The sequence below is a fragment of the Miniopterus schreibersii genome (genome assembly GCF_964146895.1).
Source record: "Miniopterus schreibersii genome assembly, chromosome: X".
In the NCBI taxonomy this organism is placed as follows: Eukaryota; Metazoa; Chordata; class Mammalia; order Chiroptera; family Miniopteridae; genus Miniopterus; species Miniopterus schreibersii.
The window spans coordinates 10696871-10717119 of NC_138104.1; the positions used below are offsets into that span (position 1 = coordinate 10696871).

General features: G+C 40.5%; 2 protein-coding genes across 3 annotated transcripts in view; one reads left to right on the top strand and one right to left on the bottom strand.

The window, feature by feature from the left end:
* Nucleotides 1–4: 4 nt before the first annotated feature.
* Nucleotides 5–20249, top strand: part of ZDHHC9 (zDHHC palmitoyltransferase 9) — a 56776-nt gene continuing 36531 nt past the window's right edge. The window contains exons 1-3 of one of the 2 annotated variants that reach the window (XM_081124968.1): nt 5–282; nt 1303–1426; nt 1574–1759. The gene's annotated coding sequence lies outside the window, so the exon portion shown is untranslated. The remainder of the gene's footprint in view (nt 283–1302; nt 1427–1573; nt 1760–20249) is intronic. The other variant, XM_081124969.1, reaches the window with a different exon arrangement.
* Nucleotides 8568–9441, bottom strand: CCDC169 (coiled-coil domain containing 169). The gene has a single exon (XM_081125451.1). The coding sequence runs from the start codon at nt 9343–9345 to the stop codon at nt 8701–8703; it is 645 nt and encodes a 214-aa protein (XP_080981577.1). The 5' UTR covers nt 9346–9441; the 3' UTR covers nt 8568–8700.

Here is a 20249-nt window from a genome sequence, read left to right on the forward strand (position 1 = left end):
GGCGGAGCTTCGCTGGCCCCCGCCCACCCCTCTGGTGCCGGGGGCGCGGGCGGGCGTCCTCCCCGCCCCCGGTTTCCGCGGGGCCCACGGGGCGAGAGGCTGAGCGCGAGGGTGTGGCGCTGTCGGGGACGGGGCCCCAGCCTCCGCCGTCCCCACGCGATCCGCAAGGAGCGGCTCCGGCTCCCGTCGGTGTTGGACGGCTTTCGGCGAGCCCGCTGCAGGCTGCCTGAGCACCTGCCGACAGGCCAGCGTCCTGCTGCGCCCTGCGATTCCCATTCGCCAGTGAGCAAAGCAAGTTTTTTCTTTTTTTAAAAAAATATATATTGATTTCAGAGAGAGGAAGGGAGAGGGGGAGAGGGAGATAGAAACATCCATGATGAGAGAGTCATTGATCAGCTGCAGCCCGCAACCCAGGCCTGTGCCCTGACCCGGAATCGAACCCCGATCGCCTGGAGCCTAGGTCAACGCTCAACCGCTGAGCCACGCTTGGCTGGGCAGCAAGTTTTCTCTTAAAGGAAAAAGCCCCTCTCATCCTGTGTCCCTTTGTCATGTTCATCGCAGCCTTCAACGTTCCTCCTTCCCTAAGGAACGAACTTTCATCCAAGATTGTGCCGTGGGTGGCTGCAACATCCTCATTTCCCATAGGCTTTTAAGAAACTTGAAAGTAGCTATACATAATTTTTGTGATACAAAATTTAATGGAAAATGTTGAAAGTACATTTAATCTTTGTTGGAAACACTCCCACTAGTGTTTTCTGGTATCTCATTCCTTGAATATTATCCTGATTTTGAAAGGCTCCGAATATTTCCATGACGAGTTTAATTCGTATGGATAATTCTTTTTAAAAGTGATTCATTCTCAGCATTTCTGTATTAGAAAATATTTCAAACATATAGAAAAGTACAGACAATAACTTGGCTTTATTCTCCCACTTGTTCAGACTAAAAACATTGGGGTCACTGACTGCTTTCACTTATTGTGCTTCACAAGTTTTGCAGTATCATTGTATCAGCTGTGCTGTTAATTTTATTATTTATTTTAATTTTTGTTGGGTTTATTGGGGTGACAATGGTTGACAGGACCATGCAGGTTTCAGGTGTACAACTCAACAGGGCATGTTCTGATACTGCTGTCATGGGCCCATCACCTGAAGTGTGGCCTCTTTTCGGTCCCCATTTATCCCCCCTTTGCCGTCTTCCACCTCCCTCCACTCCCCGTTGCCTCTGGCTAGCACCATACTGTTGTCTGTGTCTATGTGCTATTGTTTTTATTTTTTTAAAATATATCTTTATTGATTTCAGAGAGAGAGGAAAGGAGAGGGAGAGAGAGAGAGAGAGAAACATCCATGATGAGAGTCGTTGATCGAGCCCACAACCCGGGCATGTGCCCTGACCAGGAATCGAACCCCGATCACCTGGATCCCAGGTCGGTGCTCGACTGCTGAGCCACGCCCAGCCGGGCTGTGCTATTGTTTTTAAATATACCTTAAAATGAACTCCTTTTCCTGTCATTCTAATACCTGCTTGATTCCTCTCCGCTGAAACCCTCTCATTTTGTTGGCTGTGCCCTCAGCGTACATCCAGAGCTCTGACACTTCTCATAATTCCCTCTACCACCATATGGGTCCAATACACCGTCAGCTGTCGCCTGAATCATTGCAGTCGCCTTGCAAGTGGATCTGCCGATTTCTGCCCATGCCTCTTCCGTCCCACAGTCTATCCTCAACGCAGCAAGCACCCAGAAGAATCCTGGTAAAACGTAAGTCAGATGATCCTGTTCTTCTGCTCAATACACTGCAATGAATTGTCATGTGCACAATTTAAAAAGCCAGGGTTCTCAATAATCTAAAAATCAAAAGAGCAAAGAGAGCGACTTTTTCAAATAGAAAAAAAAAAAAGTAGCAAAGTAATGTATGAAACATTCTTGACAATGATTCTTCCAAGCCACTCCTATTTTGCTCTCGCCCTGTCATTCCGCTGAAACTGCTCTGGACAAGATCATCAGTGACACCGAGGTTGTTAAATAAAATGGATGCTTCTCAGTCTTTGTCTTCCCAGACCTTTGTGTGGTATTTGATACTATTGTTTTGTTTTGTTTTTTATTCATAGTCAGGAAAAGTTTTTGACCATTTACTGTGCGTCGTGCCTCTAGGCACTGGGGATACATTGGTGAACAAAGCAGGCTTCATAGGGCCTACTTTCTGATGGGATTAAAGACAATTTTGTCTTTCTTGAAACTCCTCCCTGTGCTTCCATGCGCTCTCCTGGTATCTGAGCTTTATGACCATCTTCCTCAGTCTTCTCTACCGGCTACTTTAGCTGTGCTCACTTCCTAAATGATGATGCTCCCCAGGCTGTGCTCTCAATCCTTGTTTATTCCACGTGCTCTTCCTGAGCCTTTAACACTTGCACAAGACCTCTGACTCTCCATCTCTAGTCCAGATTATCTTTCTTGAGCTCCAGACTGGTATCTCCGATCCCTTCCTAGCAATCATTTTTGTCACACAGGCACATCAAATATTAAGGGTCTGATCATTTCTATCTTGCCCGCCACAGTTCTGTATATTTACATCTCCATGACCTGCACCATCAACTACCCAGCTGCAGTTTGCCTTTACCTCTGAAGGGAAATAACCTCCCTTCTCCAGGCTACCAGTGGGACAACTCAGCAGGTTGCCATTGCCACAGTCTTTACAGACAAGATAGTAACTCCATACACCTTCCTCCAAGGAGACTCCTTAGACACACTCATTAAAGACACACAAATCCAACAGCTTTTAGTCCTTAGGTTCTAATGACAACATATTCCTCATTTACAAATTTTACCCCCAAGTAAAAATCAGCAGGCACTCTTGTTAGGCACCCACCGAATTCGTTCACTCAAGAGACCTCTTTCATACCAACCAGAGTCTCTGGACCACTCCTGCTGGCCATATGTTGCCCAAGGGCTTCTGATGCAAAAAACTGCCCCTCTCAGCCTCATGCTATACACCATTAAAACAAAAAGCGACAAGCTACCTACTGGGCTTTCCTAAGGGTAGAAGCTCTCACATAGCCTGAGCCTGTGACCGTCCATACTCAGCTGCCCATAATGCTTTGAGTCATGGAAACAGCACTACACAAACTTGGCGTGGCTACAGAGTCCTTCTTACAACAGGATGCAACCAAACGTGGGCACTCTGACATATTCTTCTTGCAGGAGGGCGTGGCTTCCCCTGTCCTCAGTCCCTTGCTAGATACCTGGGTGCTGGAGGAAGTCATCCCTTCCCCAGACCCTTGGCTACCTGAGAAACTCCCTGGGATTAACTGAGCGAACAATAATGGGATTTCATAGACTATGTGATGGAATTCGGTGGAATGTTGCTGCTTTCCATCCCTCAGCCAGGATATTCCTAACAAAGGAGGGTACCCCCAAAACAACACACCTGGCCAACTTCCATGCAGTCATCCTAACACTGGATGCCCTAGCCAACAAGTGATACTATTTTCACACTTGTAAACTGGTGGGCATTGCCTAAAAACGGTCTCTTTCAGGTTAAAGAACTGTGGGAATCTCTTGCCTCACAGATACTCAAAATACAATATCATACATGTCTTTCTCTATATTAAAGTCACAATATAAGGTCTTGCCAGGACAGTCATTACCTTTGGAATTATAAATATTATTAATAGTAACCAAAGTTCACATTTCACTTCTCAAAATACACAAGGCTGGGCTCTTGGGGGGAAAAACACTCAATAGAACTTTCATGTCCTTAGTAGGTCCCAAATAGCCCGTTTCACTAACAGACATAATGGTCTCCTCAATTCCTTTCCAAATTTCAGCCTAAATAAACTCCTAAATGAGTCTCTATCTTGTCCCACACCTTAACTTATCTTTATAAATTTTTGACCTTGCCTCATAGGGACTAGAGGCCAGATTGAGAGTGCATATTTTCCTAGAACACGTTAACCATAGATTGTCACGTAGGCCAGGCAGTTGCTCATCTGATATATGACCTATTTGAACCTACACTCCCACCCAAACTCTGAAACTTGTCAAGTGCAGCTGCACACCATTCTGACGACTGTGGTCTTACTACCACTGGTCTGGATGCTTTTCTTGGTTTATAATCCAGAGGCCCAACCCCCCAAGGAAGCCACTGTTTCAGACAAACATGGCAAATGCTAAGACCCACATCAACTTGAGTGGGTAGCCCCTTAAAAAGGATACCCCAAGTCCCACATCCTAGGTCACATTGTCATGGCCCAGGAGCTCGATGCTAGAGATGACGTTGCCTCAGATGATAGCACCCCAACCTAAGATCTCACCATTGGAAATGGCCTATTTCACTCCCGGTGATGGACCTCCACCCAATCAGTGCCCACGGACTGCCTCTCCTAAGGCACAAATTGGACACAGGACACTTTTGTGTTTCTTCCTTTGATGTGAGGGATCCTATTACATTTCCTGAGCTCACTGTCTGCTTAGCCAATGAGCCTGGTGTACTCCTTGATCTCTGCTAAAACTTACACCCCTACACTCCTATGCCTAAAGGGAAATCTGGTTACTACCATCCGTGTCATTCTAAAAAGTAATGGAGGTTATTGCTTTCCCAAGGAGACACTCACCTCATATCAGTCGACTCCTCAACACCTGGGGGAGAGGAGCACTCACTCCCCAGTGCCTTCTGCTACTCCCCACATTTCCACCACAATCTTCTGCCTTGCGTCTCCAACCATGGCCACCACAACTCCTTCCCTTTAATTACACATAAACACCACTAATTTTTACATATACATATCAGCTCGTACCGTACAACAACATAACTGCCAGATCTGCCACCCTGGCGTGAGCATATTTCTAACACACTTTGCAACAACCTGAACTTGGAAGCAGATTCTTTGAACTTGGAAGCACATGATTTTTTGTTGTTGTTTGGAAGCAGATCTTCCTTAGAGCTTCGGATCAAGAGGGCAGCCTGGCCAACACCTTGATTTTGGCTTTCTGAGACCTTGGGCAGAGAACCTGCCTTGGTTTTTGTGAGCTAGGAAATGGGTATCATTTTAAGCTGCTACGTTTGTGTGAATTTGTTACACAGCAATAGAAAACTAATGCATTGGGAGAGCCACTCCAGATCTGTTATGGTTACTGTTTGCATAGTATATAATTTCTATCCTTTCCACCTATTTGTGTCTTGAATCTAAAGTGTATATATGATTTAGACAGCAAACAGTTAGATTCTGTTTTTAAATCTAGCCTGATAATCTTTTATTTTTTATTGTAGTGCTTATTTCACTTACATTTAATATAGTTATTGGTTATAATATAAATGTAATTACTTATAACTATTTTCTATGTGTATGTCTCATGTATTTTTTCTCCTCTGTTTCTTCTCTACTGCTTACTTTTGCATTAAATAGATATTTTCTAGTGTGCCATTTTAATTCTCTTTATTTACTCTATTTGTTGAATTATTTTCTTAGTGGTTGCTCTGGGTATTAAAATATACATCTTAAAACAATATACTTCACATTAATGCTAATTTATTTCTGGTTGTACACAGAAACTGCTCCAATATAGCTCCTTTTCCTCTCCCTTCCTTTGCGCTATTATTATCATAGACAGTATATCTTTATATATTCTAAACTTAACAATATTTTAATAATTATTGCTTAATGCGGATGTTTTTTAAATCATTTATGAGAATGAAAGGAAAATATATTCATATCATATTTTATGTTTTCCTATGTAAGTACCTTTACTGGTGTTGGAGTTACAATTTCTATTCGGCCTGATGGACTTCCTTTTATTTCTTATAAGGGAAGTCTGATAGAAATTAGTTCTCTAAGGCTTTTTTTTTCTTCTGGACATTTTTGTGTGTGTGTGTGGGGGGGCTTCATTATTTTAAGGTTTATTTTGGTAGGTATAGATTTTGAAAACAAAATAAGAGTGTTATTGCCCAGCCGACATGGCTCAGTGGTTGAGCGTCCACCCAGGAACCAAGAGGTCATCGGTTCGATTCCTGGTCAGGGCCTGTGCCTGGTTTTGGGCTCGATCCCCAGTGAGGGGTGTACAGGAGGCAGCTGAGCCATGATGTTTTTCTCTCATCGATGTTTCTCTCTCTCTCCCTCTCCCTTCCTCTCTCTCTCTAAAAATCAATAAAAACATATTTTAAAAATTTAACAAAAAATAAGAGGGTTATTAAGATAGAAATCATTTTACATTATGATTATCCCATCTAAAATGTACAGTTCAATGCTTTTTAATATATTCAAAGAGTTGTGCAACCATCACTACAATAAATTTTAGAACATTTTATCATCCCAAAAAGAAACCCTGTATCCTTTGTAGTCATTCTCCATCACTTGCCCTCCCCCTGGCCCTGCCAGCTCCAGGCAATTACTAATTTACTTTCTGTCTCTATAGATTTGCCTGCTTTGGACGTTTTATGGAAATGGAATTATGCAATGTGTGATATTTTGTGATGACTTCTTTTACTTAAGATATCATTCTCAAGATATCATTCCCATGTCCCAGCATATATCAGTACTTATTTCTTTTTATTGTGGAATAGTATCCCTTTGTTTGGATATACCACAACTTGTTTATTCATTCCTCAGTTGATGGACATTTGAGTTGTTTCCACTTTTTTACTATTATGAATAAATAATGGTGTTATAAACATTTGTGTGCAACTTTTTATGTGGATGTAAGTTTTCACTTCTCTTGGCTATATATATGAGTAGAATTTCTGGGCCATATGATGACTCTATGTTTAACTTTTTGAGCAACTGACTGACTGTTTTCCAAAGAAGCTGGTGGGGATGTAAAATATCCCCACCAGCAGTGTAGAGGTTTCCAGTTTCTCCATATTCTTGCTAGCACTCTTTTTTTATCTGTCTTTTTGATTATAGCAACATTTGTTTTTATAAATGGTACTTCTTGATATTTTGTAATATATTTAGACATTTAAAATTTTCAAACAGATTAAAACCCTGGCCGGTGTGGCTCAGTTGGTTGGAGTGTCCTCCCCTACACCAAAAGGTGGCAGGTTCGATTCTGGTCAGGGCACATACCTAGGTTGTGGGTTCTATCCCCGGTCGGGGCATGCAGAAGGCAACTGATTGATGTTTCCCTCTCTCTCTTTCTCTCTCTCTCTCTCCCCCCCCCTTCTTCCCTCTAAAATCAATTAAAAAAACAACGGATCCAGCATTACGAAGTCTGTCCCAAGGGTCCAATGAGCAGACCAGCACCCAATATCCCTGGGGTTGAAACACTGGTTTTGTAGAAAAAGTCAATGCTTTAATGATGGCCTGATTGATCATCAGCTGCCCTCTTGCTGCTTGGAATAAACGGCTCTAGGTGGTATGTGTTTCCCCTAACAGAGGCCGGCAGCAAACGGGACAAGTAATGTGCCAGCCTGGAGACCTCTGCTTCCTAACTCTATCCCTATCCCCAGACTCTATCTAGCAGGACCTGGACTCTCTTTTCTAGAGATTTTACTCAGGCTGAGAATTTACATGGACCTAATTCATGAATGTCCAGACTTGTGTTCGAATCAGGAGAAGATCAATGTTTCTCTCTCACATCGATGTTTCTCTCTCCCTCCCTCTCTCTCTCTCTCTCTCTGAAATCAATAAAAACATTAGATACTGTTATACTAATTTTTGCTTTATGAATTCTGAACTTAAAAATACTGATATTAATATATATTTTAATATTAAACAAAAAAGGATCCCAAACTATCATTTTTGTTTTTGATTATTGCAGTAAATAATTTCATTTTCTTATAAAACCTGACATGACAAATTATCTTCAGAGCTTAGAATTGGGTAAAACTTTTTCTCTAATATAAAGAAGTAAATAAATAAGTATTTAGTAAGTATCCTTGATCTGCCCAGCAATCTCAAGGAAGTAGTTAGGTAAATATTCTCAACTGTATAAATGATGAAAGTGACCCAATGCAAAGTGATTTACTCAAAGTCGGAAGCTTAGATGTGGCAAAACTGGCATCAGAACACAGATCTTAGAGAGTCTCCCATTTCAGTCCTTTATAGTACCCCACTGACGTTCCATCACTCTAATCCAGACATTTTCTAACATCCAAAGTAGCTCTTGTAGCTCAGCCGGATGTGGCTCAGCGGTTGAGCGTCGACCTAGGATCCAGGCAATCGGGGTTCGATTCCCGGTCAGGGCACATGCCCGGGTTGCGGGCTCGATCAATGACTCATCATTGATGTTTCTCTCTCTCTCTCTCCCTCACCTTTCCTCTCTCTGAAATCAATAAAGATATATTTAAAACAAAACAAAACAAAAACCACAAAAAACCCCCCACCAAAGTAGCTCTTGTAGAACTAACACTTAAACACGTTGGAGTCCCCATAACAAGATGTGCAACCAATATGCTATTGCAATGATTTGGATAATTTTAAATGTTTCTCACTCAGGTTTCTTAGGCTATTTTAAGAATTACAAACCCTGGTATTAGAATTTTAGAGTCATTAAAGTTACTTTCTAAAGTAATTTTTGAAACTAACCCAAATTACTAAGAAAATTACTGTCACACAAAGCAACAAACTTTTGAGAGAGGAGTTAAAGAAGTTTAATAGCTCTCATATCTATTTCATTCCCTGAAAAAATGTGTTGAATGTTACCTTCACAAGATGAATCTAACAATTGAAAAAGGGGAACAAATAGAGAGCCACCCCATTCTTGAATCATGGGTTGAGTTTTGGAAGATGGTTTGATCTTGTAGCCTTTTTTGCTGATCCTCTCTTGGCATTTACTATCTGCTGATTAGCTGTATTGTATCTTCCCGTTTTCACTGGATTCTCTTTCATTCTATGGAGTTCATCCATCTGTTGCCTTCTAGAAATTCGTTGTAAGCGAAAGACCTGAGATAGTTTAGCTAGGTATATGTGGCGTTCATCCCTGATCTTTTGGTAAGCATTTGATTCTTCTTCCAGTTTAAGTAAATAGTATTTAACTTGATGTTCAAGACACCTTTTTTCTTTGTGTAGCTTTTCAAGTAATGTAATTAAGGATTTCACTGGCATTCCCTCATAGACACGGATAGTAGATAGTCTATCTGAAGGATGGCTCCCGAGTTTTTCCAATTTCTCTTTCAGAGCAGCTATTTGCTTTTTCAGTTGATTGTTCACTACAAGTTGTAGCTCATAACGAGTTTTCCAGTCACTGCCTTTATTATCAGTAGTGAGTTTGGCTTTCAGTTCCACTATCTTGTGTCTTAGTTCAATTACTGAGAGTTGTGCTAAGTCTTTCTTATGGAGTTCTTCCGATAACTCCAGTTTCAGTTCTTCAGTGGTCATATCTTCAAAGTTGTTGCCTCCTTCATTACCCATAGTGCCCAGTCACAGACCTGTCCACACCCTTCCCTTCAGCACGTCTTAGAGCAGAAGACCTGAAGGGACACTCAAAGCTGGGGAGAAGAAACTGTTGTTGTGAGCTGTTACCACGGTGAACTGAATTCTAGAATTCTTGGTTGAAATCCCCCCAGCCAGCACTTTGTATGTCATAATACTGCCTTCTTGTCTCCTCCCTCCCTCCCTCCTTCCCTCCCTCCCTCCCTCCCTCCCTCCCTCCCTCCCTCCCTCCCTCCCTCCCTCCCTCCTTTCTCTCTCTCTCTCTCTCTCTCTCTCTCTTTCTTTCTTTCTTTCTTTCTTTCTTTCTTTCTTTCTTTCTTTCTTTCTTTCTTTCTTTCTTTCTTTCTTCTTTCTTTTCCTTTCTTCTTTCCCTCCTCCCCCTCCCTCTCCCCCTCCTCCTTCTTCTTCTTCACTGGTTTATATATTTATTTTTTATTTTTTTATTTTTCAATTACAAGTTACAGTCAATATTATTCTGTATTACTTTCAGGTGTACAGTATAGTGGTTAGACCATCATATACTTTACAAAGTGTGCCCCCGATATTCCCAGTATTCACTTGACACCATACATAGTTATTCTGAAAGTACTGACTAGATCTCCTACGCTATGCTTTATATACCCGCAATTATTTTCCAACCACCAATCTGTGCTTCTCAATCCCTTCACCTTTTTCACCCAGTGCCCCAAGCCCCTTCCCCTCTGGCAACCATCAGTCTATTCTCTGTTTCTATGAGTCTGCTTCTGTTCTGTTTGTTTATATTGCTCTTTAGATTCTATATATAAGTGAAATCGTATGGTATTTGTCTTTCTCTGACTGGCTCATTTTACTTATCATAATGCCCTCTACGTCCATCCATACTGTCACACATGGTAAGATTTCGTTCTTTTTTTATGGCAGGGTAAAATTCTTGTTGTTATACTTAAGCCTAGCTACCTAGGATTCACCCTTGGGTCACCATAGCTGGCACCATATATAGTTATTACAATATTATTTGACTATATTCCCTATGCTGTACGTTTATTTCCCCTTTGATCCATGGGTCATTTGGAGTGTATTATATAATTTTCAGATATCTCCTGTTATCTTTTTGCTACTGATTTCTACCTTAATTCTACTGTGCTCAGATATTGTACTCTGTATGATTTCACTCCTTTCAAATTTAAGACTTGCTTAATATCCCACAGCACGCTAAATGTTGGTGAATGTTTCATTTGCATTTAAATAGTGTATGTATTCTTCAATTGCTGTGTATAGTGTTCTATATTTATCAGGTCAACTTTGTTGATCATGTCATTCAACTCTTCTATATGTTTAATGGTTTTTTTAATCTGCTTTTTCTACCAATTACTGAGAGAGATGTATATAAATCTACCAACTTGTGAATTTCTTCCTTTAAATTTATTGACTTGAGAGAGAGAAACATTGATTTGTTGTTCCACTTATTTATGCATTAATTGGTTGATTCTTGTGTGTGCTCTGACTGAAGATCAAACCCTCAACCTTGGCTTACTGGGACAGCACTCTCATCAGCCCTGCCAGGGTGATTGTGAATTTCTTTATTCTCTTACTTTTGCCACTTTTTACTGTATATATTTTCTACATTATTAGGCTTATGCAAATTTAAGATAGTTATAATTTCCTGTTGAGGTTGAATCAAATCTTTTGTAATTATGAAAAATCCCTGTTTATCTCTATAATGCAGATTTTCTTAAAGTTTATTCTGTCTGATATTTATATAGTTATCCTGATTTATTTTGGTTATTGTTTGCATGGTATGTCGTTTTGCCATTTGTTTATTTTTAACCATTTGTATCCTTACATTTAAAATGTGTCTCTTCCATCTTTGTTAAAGTAGACAGGTTGTCAGGAATTATCAACTTCCAGAGTCCTGAGGATCCAAAAAATTGATCAAATGACTGGTCTCAGAAACTAAATTCACTGATGTCTCTAGGTAACAAAACAATGCATCTCATAGCCAAAGAGGAGATGATACATAATTTACAACAAGGGTCTCGATGTGCTTAATGCTTTTAGAAAAGAGTTAAAATTGGAAGTCATTAATAAAAAGACTGTTGTGGTGTACATGTTGGCTTTTTCCTATTCTCAGCTCCCTTGTCTAAAATTTAAAAGAGAGTGAATATGTTTGAGGCCCATTTCGACCTTTCAACTCCTTGATTTCATTGTTAACTTTTTATTTACAATTGGTAGAAAAATGTAATATGTTTCTATTGCTTGAGTACTCAAAAATTGTTTCATAATTTACCCAAATGTTTTTCTATCATTTGAAACCTTTTAAGCTATTATTTGCTTTCATTCAGCTAAGAACCATAATTATAATAAAAGCAGTATATGCACGTTAAAAAATGAAAATATGTCTCTTGCAAGCAGTACATGGTTGATTTTTTAGAAGTTTTTAAATTTTTTAAATTGATTTTAGAGAGAAAAGAAGGGAGAGGGAGAGAGAGAAACATTGATGCCTCCCGCACGCCCCTGCTGGGTATTGAGCCCTCAACCCAGGCATGTGCCCTGATTGGGAATTGAACTGGTGACTTTGTGGTGCATGGGTTGACGCTCAACCACTGAGCAACACCAGCTGAGCTATGGTTAATTTTTTTCATATAGTTGGACTGTTTCTTTAATTGAAGAATTAATTCAATTATATTTAATGTAATTATTGACACATTTAGGTTAATATGTGCCATCTTTCTGTTTGTTTCCCATTTGTCATATCTGTTCTTCATTTTCTTTTTCCCCTTTGTACTTTTGGATTTATAAAGTTTGTTTTATTTATTTATTTTGATAGAATATTATGAACACAAGTGAAGCCACAGTTCCTGACCTAGCATAGCAGGTCCCTGTGATATATTTTGTGATGTGACAAGTAGCAGAGAAATATATAGAATAGCTTAATCCCATCCTCCCCTTTTCTGTGTATAAACCATGGTAATACGTGGGGTGGTGTGTAAGGCTTCAAGAAGGTCTACAAGGACAGTTGAGCTGACTGCTCCATAGGATACCTGGGGCCGGTAGTTAAAACAACACAAGAGCAAAATGCAAATGCAAATGCAAATATAAAAGAATATTGACTGTAAACTGTAATTGAAAAATTAAATTTAAAAAAGACATTTCTCACATATTTGTAGTAATATTAGAGAAAAAATGTGCTGTTTCACTTCACAAGACCATGAGCACATTTACATTTTTAATTTTTTTTTCAATTAAAGTTTACATTCAATAATATTTTGTATTAGTTTCAGGTGTACAGCATAGGGGTTAGACAATCATATATTTTACAAAGTGGCTCCCCCACTATTTCAAGTACCCACCTGGCACCATACGTAGTTATTAAAATATTATTGACTATATTTCCTATGCTGTACTTTACATCCCTGGGACTGTTTTGTGGCTACCAATTTGTAGTTCTTAATCCCTTCACCTTTTCACCCAGTCCTCCACCCCCACCCCCCCAGCAACCATCAGTCTGCTCTCTGTATCTATGAGTCCATTATGAAATTTGTTTTAAATAAGCTTTTTATTTGGGAATAATTTTAGATTTACAGAAAAGTTGCAAAGATTATACAGAGAGTTGCCATACACCCAGTTTCAATTTCCCTTAATGCTATTATTTTTTGAAATTAAGACACCAACATTGCCACATCATTATTAACTAAACTTCAGATTTTATTCAGATCTCACTAGTTTTTCCATTAATGTTCTTTTTCTGCTTCAGGATCCAATCTACAATCAACATTGCATTTAACTGTCCTGTCTCCTTAGTCTCCTCTGATTTGTGGCATTTTCTCAGTCTTGGACCTTAACAGTTTTGAGCAGAATTTGTCAGGTATTTTGTAGAATGTCCTTCAATTTGAATTTATTTGCTGTTTTTCTCATGATTAGATTGGGTTATTGGTGTGTTTTTAAAAAATTATTTTTAAAAATTGATTTCAGAGAGAGGAAAGGAAAGAGAGAGAAACATCAATGACGAGAGAATCATTGATCGGCTGCCTCTTGCACGCCTCCTGCTGGGGATCTGCAACCTGGGCATGTGCCCCGACTGGGAATTGAACCGACAATCTCCTGGTTCCTAGGTGGACGCTCAGCCACTGAGCCTCACTGCCTGGTCGGGTTATTGGGGTTTTTTGAGAAACAATACTACAGAGATGAGGTGCCTTTCTCATTGTATCAGAGGGTTCATGCTATAAACATGACTTATCACTGGTCATATAAACCTTGATTAAGGTGGTGTCTGCCAGTTTACTCCTTGTAAAGTTGCTTTTTTTCCCTTCCCAAACTCTATTCTTTGGAAGTGAGTCACTAAATATGATGTATTTTTTATTTTTCTATTTTCCATTTTATAGTTTAGTAGTAACACATTCTTTTATTATTCTTTTAGTTGTTAACCTAAAAATGACACCATGTTTTCTTGACTAAAACCTACCTGCAATTAATACTGTTACCACCTCTTAATGTAAGGCTCTTTCAACACCTTAACTCAATTTATTCCCTTGTAAACTGAGCTGTTGTCATGTGTTACTAATGTCATGAATTTTAATTCATCAAGTTTTTAAAACCTCGTTAAGACATTGAAAAAATCTTGAAAGAATCCCAAACCTACAGAAAATTTAAAGTACAGTACAAAGAACTTTTCCCCTGAACCTTTTATGAGTAAGTCACTGATGTGATGCCCTATCATTTCGAAACACTGTTGTGTATTTCCTAAAAAAACAAAACAAAGGGAATTCTCTTGCAAAACTACAATATAACCATCAAATCATAATAGTAACACTGATAAGTTGCTATTACCCAATACTCAGATGCCATTCAAGTTTTTCCAATTTTGCCAATAATGTTTTTTACAGCCAAATAATTCAATTCAGAACCAAGCACTGCATCTGGTTGTCACGTCTATTTAGTGTCCTCCAATATGCAACGGTTCCTCTGTTTATGAATATTATTTAAAATGAAAAAGGTAGCCAGTAGAAAAATAAAAATAATGTTAAAACTATACTGGAAGGGATGAATGGGAGGTGGGAGTGGTGGAAGTGAGCTTAATCACCATCTCTCACGGTGTTATTTGATAGATAATGTCAAAGAAGATATCTAGAGGAGGGAAATATCTGAAGAGTTTTTAAGAGCTAAAGTGTACAGGGCTTGGTGATTGATTTAATTTAGTGAATAAGGGAGAGGGTGATTTTCACATTTCCAGCTTGAGCGATTGGGTAGATGTGGTATTACCACTGAGGTAAAGAATTTGGAGGAGTATCTAGTTCAAGAGAGATGTTAAATTCGTTTTTAGTTGTATGTGGTACATTGTGGTTGAGATGTATAGTAGATACACACATGTGGGCAAAGGTTCTTACCACAATAACATAATAAAAAGACAAGAAACGCTAGAACCATATGGGGAAAACATGGCCTTTTGAAAATTTAAAATGACTCATAAAAAAACTCTTGGGTTGAAGTGGAAATGACACAAATTACAAATTGTTTATAAGTAAATAATAATTATAGCAAAAAAGGGTAAAAAACCCTAGGCTGATGTTGTTATACATAAATATATTCACTTAATAAACCTCTGTCACAGACTGAATGTTTGTGTCCCCCATGAATTTGTGTGTTGAAACCTAACCGCCAAGGTTATGATGTTAAGCTATGGTGCTTTGGGAGGTGCTTAGATTATGAGGGTGGAGCCCTCGTGAGTAGGATTAGTGCCCTTAGAGAAGAGACCCCAGAGAGCTCCCTTGCTTCTTCTGCCATGTGAGGGCACATTGAAAAGACATCGGCTATCTAGGAAGCAGTTTCTCTCCAGACACCAAATATGCTGGCACCAAGATCTTGGACTTCCTAGCTTCCAGACCTGTGAGAAATAAATGTTTGTTGTTTATAAGTCCCTGGTCTATGGTATTTTGTTATAGCAGCATGAACAGATTAATACAACCTCATTGATAACTATCGTTAGGATTCTGGTACATGGAGTGGGCGAATGAAGTATTTGTCTAGCAGTGCCCTACATTTCACTTTGACTTGAATTCACTTGTAACCCCCAGCAACAACTCCCTCCCCCAATACTTTTATATAAATTGGCTTCATACTGTAATAGAACTTGGAAATGTTGATATGCTCAAACTATGGTATCCCAATGTTTCCATAGTAACTAATGCACACCCAGGGGGAAAAGATGGAGAATACATGAGAATAGCATTTTAACAAAATAAGTGAAGGGTGAGGAAGCTTTAGACATGTGATTACCTCTTGTTTAGGAATATGAAGATATTCATCTCCTTAATGATGGGGTTATAAAAGTTGTTACAACGAAACTTGTCAGTAGCCACTTATATTCCATTTTCTCTATAATCATCACCATCAGAAGCACTTAAATGCTTCTTTGGCCAATAATATGGTAGAGAGTGAGTTAAAGGGACATAGTTGCCATGTTCCTGTGAGCCTGCAATCAGGACGGGACAGGTTAGGCCATCGTTCATGTTCCAGCCTGCCAGGCAGGGCAGATCACTTTGCCCTAGTGATTATTAGGAAGAGTTGGGATTCAAAGAAGCCTATTCAATCCTGTGGAATTTGTTTGCTTTGATGCAAGACTTTACTAGCAACTCAGCATTCTCCTGGTTGAAGACTGCCAGGATAGGGTGCTGCTGCTCCTCCTTTCCTATTCCACCAGCAGATCCCCCCCCATCCCTCCTTAACTTTCTATTCCTCCTTCCCCAAGTGCATTCTGTGCACCTTCCCTACCAATTCCAAAACAACCTGTTCACGGCACCTCTCGGTCAGCTGTAAAGGCATGTATATATAGGTAGGTAGATACATGCTCCCCACACATATCTCTGATAACCTGCTAATTTACTAAAATACAAAAAAAAAGTCTGTATTAGTGTTAAACCAGTTGTATGGACTAACTTGTGTCCCCTCCCTAATTCATATGTTGAAACCCTGACCCCCCAATGTGACTGTATTTGGAGATAAGGCCTGTTAGGAGGTTATAAAGGTAAAGTGAGGTCTTAAGAGTGGGGCCCTAATCTGATAAGACTGGTGTCCTTAAAAGAAGAAAAAGAGACACCAGAGATCTTGCTCTGTCCCTGCATACCATGTGTGGACGCAGCAAGAAGGCGGTTGTCCGCAAGCCAGGAAGAGAACCTGCACCAGGCACAGAATTGGCTGACACCTTGATCTGGGACCTCTAGCTTTCAGAACTGTGAGAAAATACATTTTTGTTGTTTAAGCCGATGGTACTTTTTTACGGCAGCCAGAGCAGATGAATATATCAGTGTATATGCATAACCAATAAAGCTGTTATCAGATAGGAACAGACTTTGCGAGGGTGGAGAGATGACGTTTTATTGTAGAATAACAAGAGTTTAAATTTCTACAGATAAATATAATAGCTGATGGGATATTATTTAACCCAAAACAGAAGCACAGAGAGTAGAGGAGAGGTATACTGAATAGCTCCAGGTCTGTGCACAGCCTCATTTAGTTGATTCGGCTTAGCCTGACTCCTTTCTCATTTAGAAAAGGGGTGAAGAAGCACATTTTGTTTTAACATACTCACATCACCTTTTGAAAATTAGTCTTCAGCTTACCTTCTGTGCAAATGAATTCAGAGATTAGAAGCAAGATGTGATGGGAGGTGCCAGCAGAGTGAGGGTCACCAGTGGGAATGAACGTCAATTCCCTGGAGTTGCCCGGGGCAGGTGCATTAGAATGAGATGGCTAGGCCTTAGAGGCCCGGCAGGTGTGGCTCAGTTGGTTGAGCACCAAGATGTCGCTGGTTGAATTCCCAATCAGGGCACATGCCTGCGTTGTGGGGCTTGATCCCCACTAGGGGGCATGCAGGAAGCAGCTGATCAATGACTCTCATTGATGTTTCTATCTCTCTCTCTCCCTTCCTCTTTCTGAAATCAATAAAAACACATTAAAAAAACTTAAACTTAGATAATGTTTTTGTATAGCTAATATAGGCACATGCAGCAAAATTCCGAAGTTCTAAAAGGGTATACACTGAAAATTAGGTCTCTTCCTTCCTTATCTCCAGGTTCTCCAGTCTCCACCCCTGAGGGCAACCACTGTTACCAGTCTCTTGTGTTTCCTTCTAGAGATATTCCACAGTGCATTGATTCTGAACGGGATCTTTCCCCCTTCCCTAGCAAGCTCTCAGCATCTGCAGCATCAAAATATTGTTCTTTGAGGCAAAACTAATGTTCTGAGCAGTAGCATGGAACATTGACAACCCTTGTTCCTTCTCACAGCCCTCCTTGGAAACCAAACTGATCATCAGACACTTGTCCAAACCACTTCTAACTGGACATAACACTAACATAGACATATTTATTATGAATACATAGCAACCGAAGCACCTAACAGATAAAGACAGTAAATATTTACTTAGTTGTGAATGTAAAAAAGTAGGTGCTTTTGGTAGGTTGTTGAGCAAGGAGGGGGCTCTGTTTCTCTGTAAGAGAATCAGTGAGAAATTGTTTTCTCTTTTCCGAGGAGTTGGAGATTTCATCAGAGAGGTGCCATATAAATGATGGGAGGGAGAAACCTTGGCTCGAAGGTGCAGAAATGGCATCCAGGCCTCTCTGCTTGGTTTGTCGGCAGCCACCCTCCTGCTGTCTCTTCACGTGGTTGTCCCTCTGTGCATGAGCACCCTGACATCTCTTCATCTTCCTTTTTCTCCTCCCATTACTTTTTCAGAGAGAGTGGAAGGGAGGTGGGGGGTGGAGAGAGAGAGAGACATCATCTACTGGTTACCTCCCGTACACACTGGACGGGGCGGGGGGCGCGGAGCGACCCCATGACCCTTCAGTGTGTGGGCCCATGCTCCAACCACTGAACCATACCAGCCAAGACATCTCTTCATCTTCTTACAAGGATACCAGTCATACTGGATGAGGGCCCCATCCCAAAGGCCTCATTTTAACATAATCACCTCTTTAAAGGCCTTATCTCCAAATTTGGTTACATTTGGAGGTGTTGGCAGTTGGGACTTCAACATATAAACTTGGGGGGAAAGCAATTCGGCCCAAAATGAACACCTACTGCTGCCAGTCACTGTTCTCAGCACTGAGGATACAGCTGTGAGCAAAACATGAAAATCCCTGCTCTTGTTGATTTACATTCTAGTGGGGAGAGCAACAAGAATTAAAATATGTAGTATGTTAAAAGATGGTAAGTGTTATGAAGAAAAATGAAGCAGAGAAAGGAGATAGGGAGTTTGGGGTGGATGGGGGGCTGAAATTTCAAATAGCGTAGCCAGGGCAAACTTCTGTGAGAAGAGGACATTTGAATAAGGACCTGAAGGAAGTGACAGAGCAAGCCGTGCAGAGATCTGGGGAGACAGAGATCTTTCTAGGCAGAAAGAATAGTTGGTACAGAAGGCCCCGGGGGGAGAGCATGTCCAGTTTGTTCAAGGAACAGCAAGGGGCCTGTGCAGAGTGAGCAAGAGGAGGGGCTAGCAGGGGTTAGGGGTGGTGAGGTGGATGATTGTGTAAGGTCTAGTAAGTCATTGGAATGACTTTGGCTTCTTTAAAAAATGTTTTTATTGTTTTTAGAGAGAGAGGAAGAGAGAGGGATACAGAGGTAGAAACATGGATGAGAGAGAAACATCGATCAGATGCCTCCCGCATGCCCCCTATTGGGGATTGAACCCGAAACCCGGGCATGTGCCCTGACCAGGAATCCAACGTGTGCCCTCTTGGTTCATGGGTAGATGCTCAACCACCGAGCCACACTGGCTGGGAGACTTTGGCTTTTGTTCTGAGTGCGATGGTGTGTTAGGAAAACCACCTTCTTCCCTGCTGTGTTTCTCCTTTGCACTCACACTACCACCACACCCACAACACTTTTGATACCTAATGTGTGAGGAATTGTCCCTACAATGAGCAGTTCTCTGTGACACCAGCTGAGTGCCCTACACTTTCACTCCGTTCTGACACTATCAACCTGGAGAGAACATCAGATCCCACAGGTTAAGAGCTCATCTCACAAGACTGTTCCTACCCCACTTTAGATGCCAATGGCAAGTCCGGGTTGTCATTTGTGCTTCTGACCGATGGGCTATAAATCTCAGGTTTCCATGCCCCCCTCCTCGTGCATAATTTTTTAATGTAAAATTTTTATTGAAATATACACACATGCAGAAAGGCGATGGTCTGCTATTTCCTGTATATTTGCTCTACCTTATTATTTTCAGTAGCTGCATAGTACTCCACTATGTGGATGTGCAATAATTAAGGAACTTTTGCAATGACAAGCAATGCTACAGTGAACACCTTTGGACATCTATCTTTGAGCATTTGTTGTAGTATTTCTAGATAGCAGTAGGATTATTGGGTCAATGGTTATGTAATGTAAAAATGTTAAGAGATACTACCAAATAGCTCTACTGAAAGATTTTTACCGATTTACTCTTCTACCAACTTTGTTTGAGAGGATACAACCTTTTGAGGCAAGCTTTCCTTAAGAGACTGGAGAGTCTGCTGTGCACAGTTGAAACCTGGACTCTACACTGTTTTTTATTTATCTTTAATGACTTCACATGAGCTGGTCTTTTCTCCCTTAGAATATTTTGAGTTCCTTAGAGGCTGGGATCATGTCAAATACTTCTTTGGTATTTCCCATAGTCCATAGTACAGGCTGAACCAACTGTGGGTGCTCACTACATACTTAATGATTGACTGATAGACCAGTTTATATTTTGGGGCAACACAATCCCTTGGGGTCAGCTCCTGGAATGAGAGGGCTGGACAAAGTCAGAGACTAAGGCTGTGCTGGGTCAGTGTCAGATGCTTTCACTTGGACATTAAGTTTAGACCACAGTCTAGGAACCAAATCTGTATAAAGCATGCAGTATAATCTCTGGCTCAGAG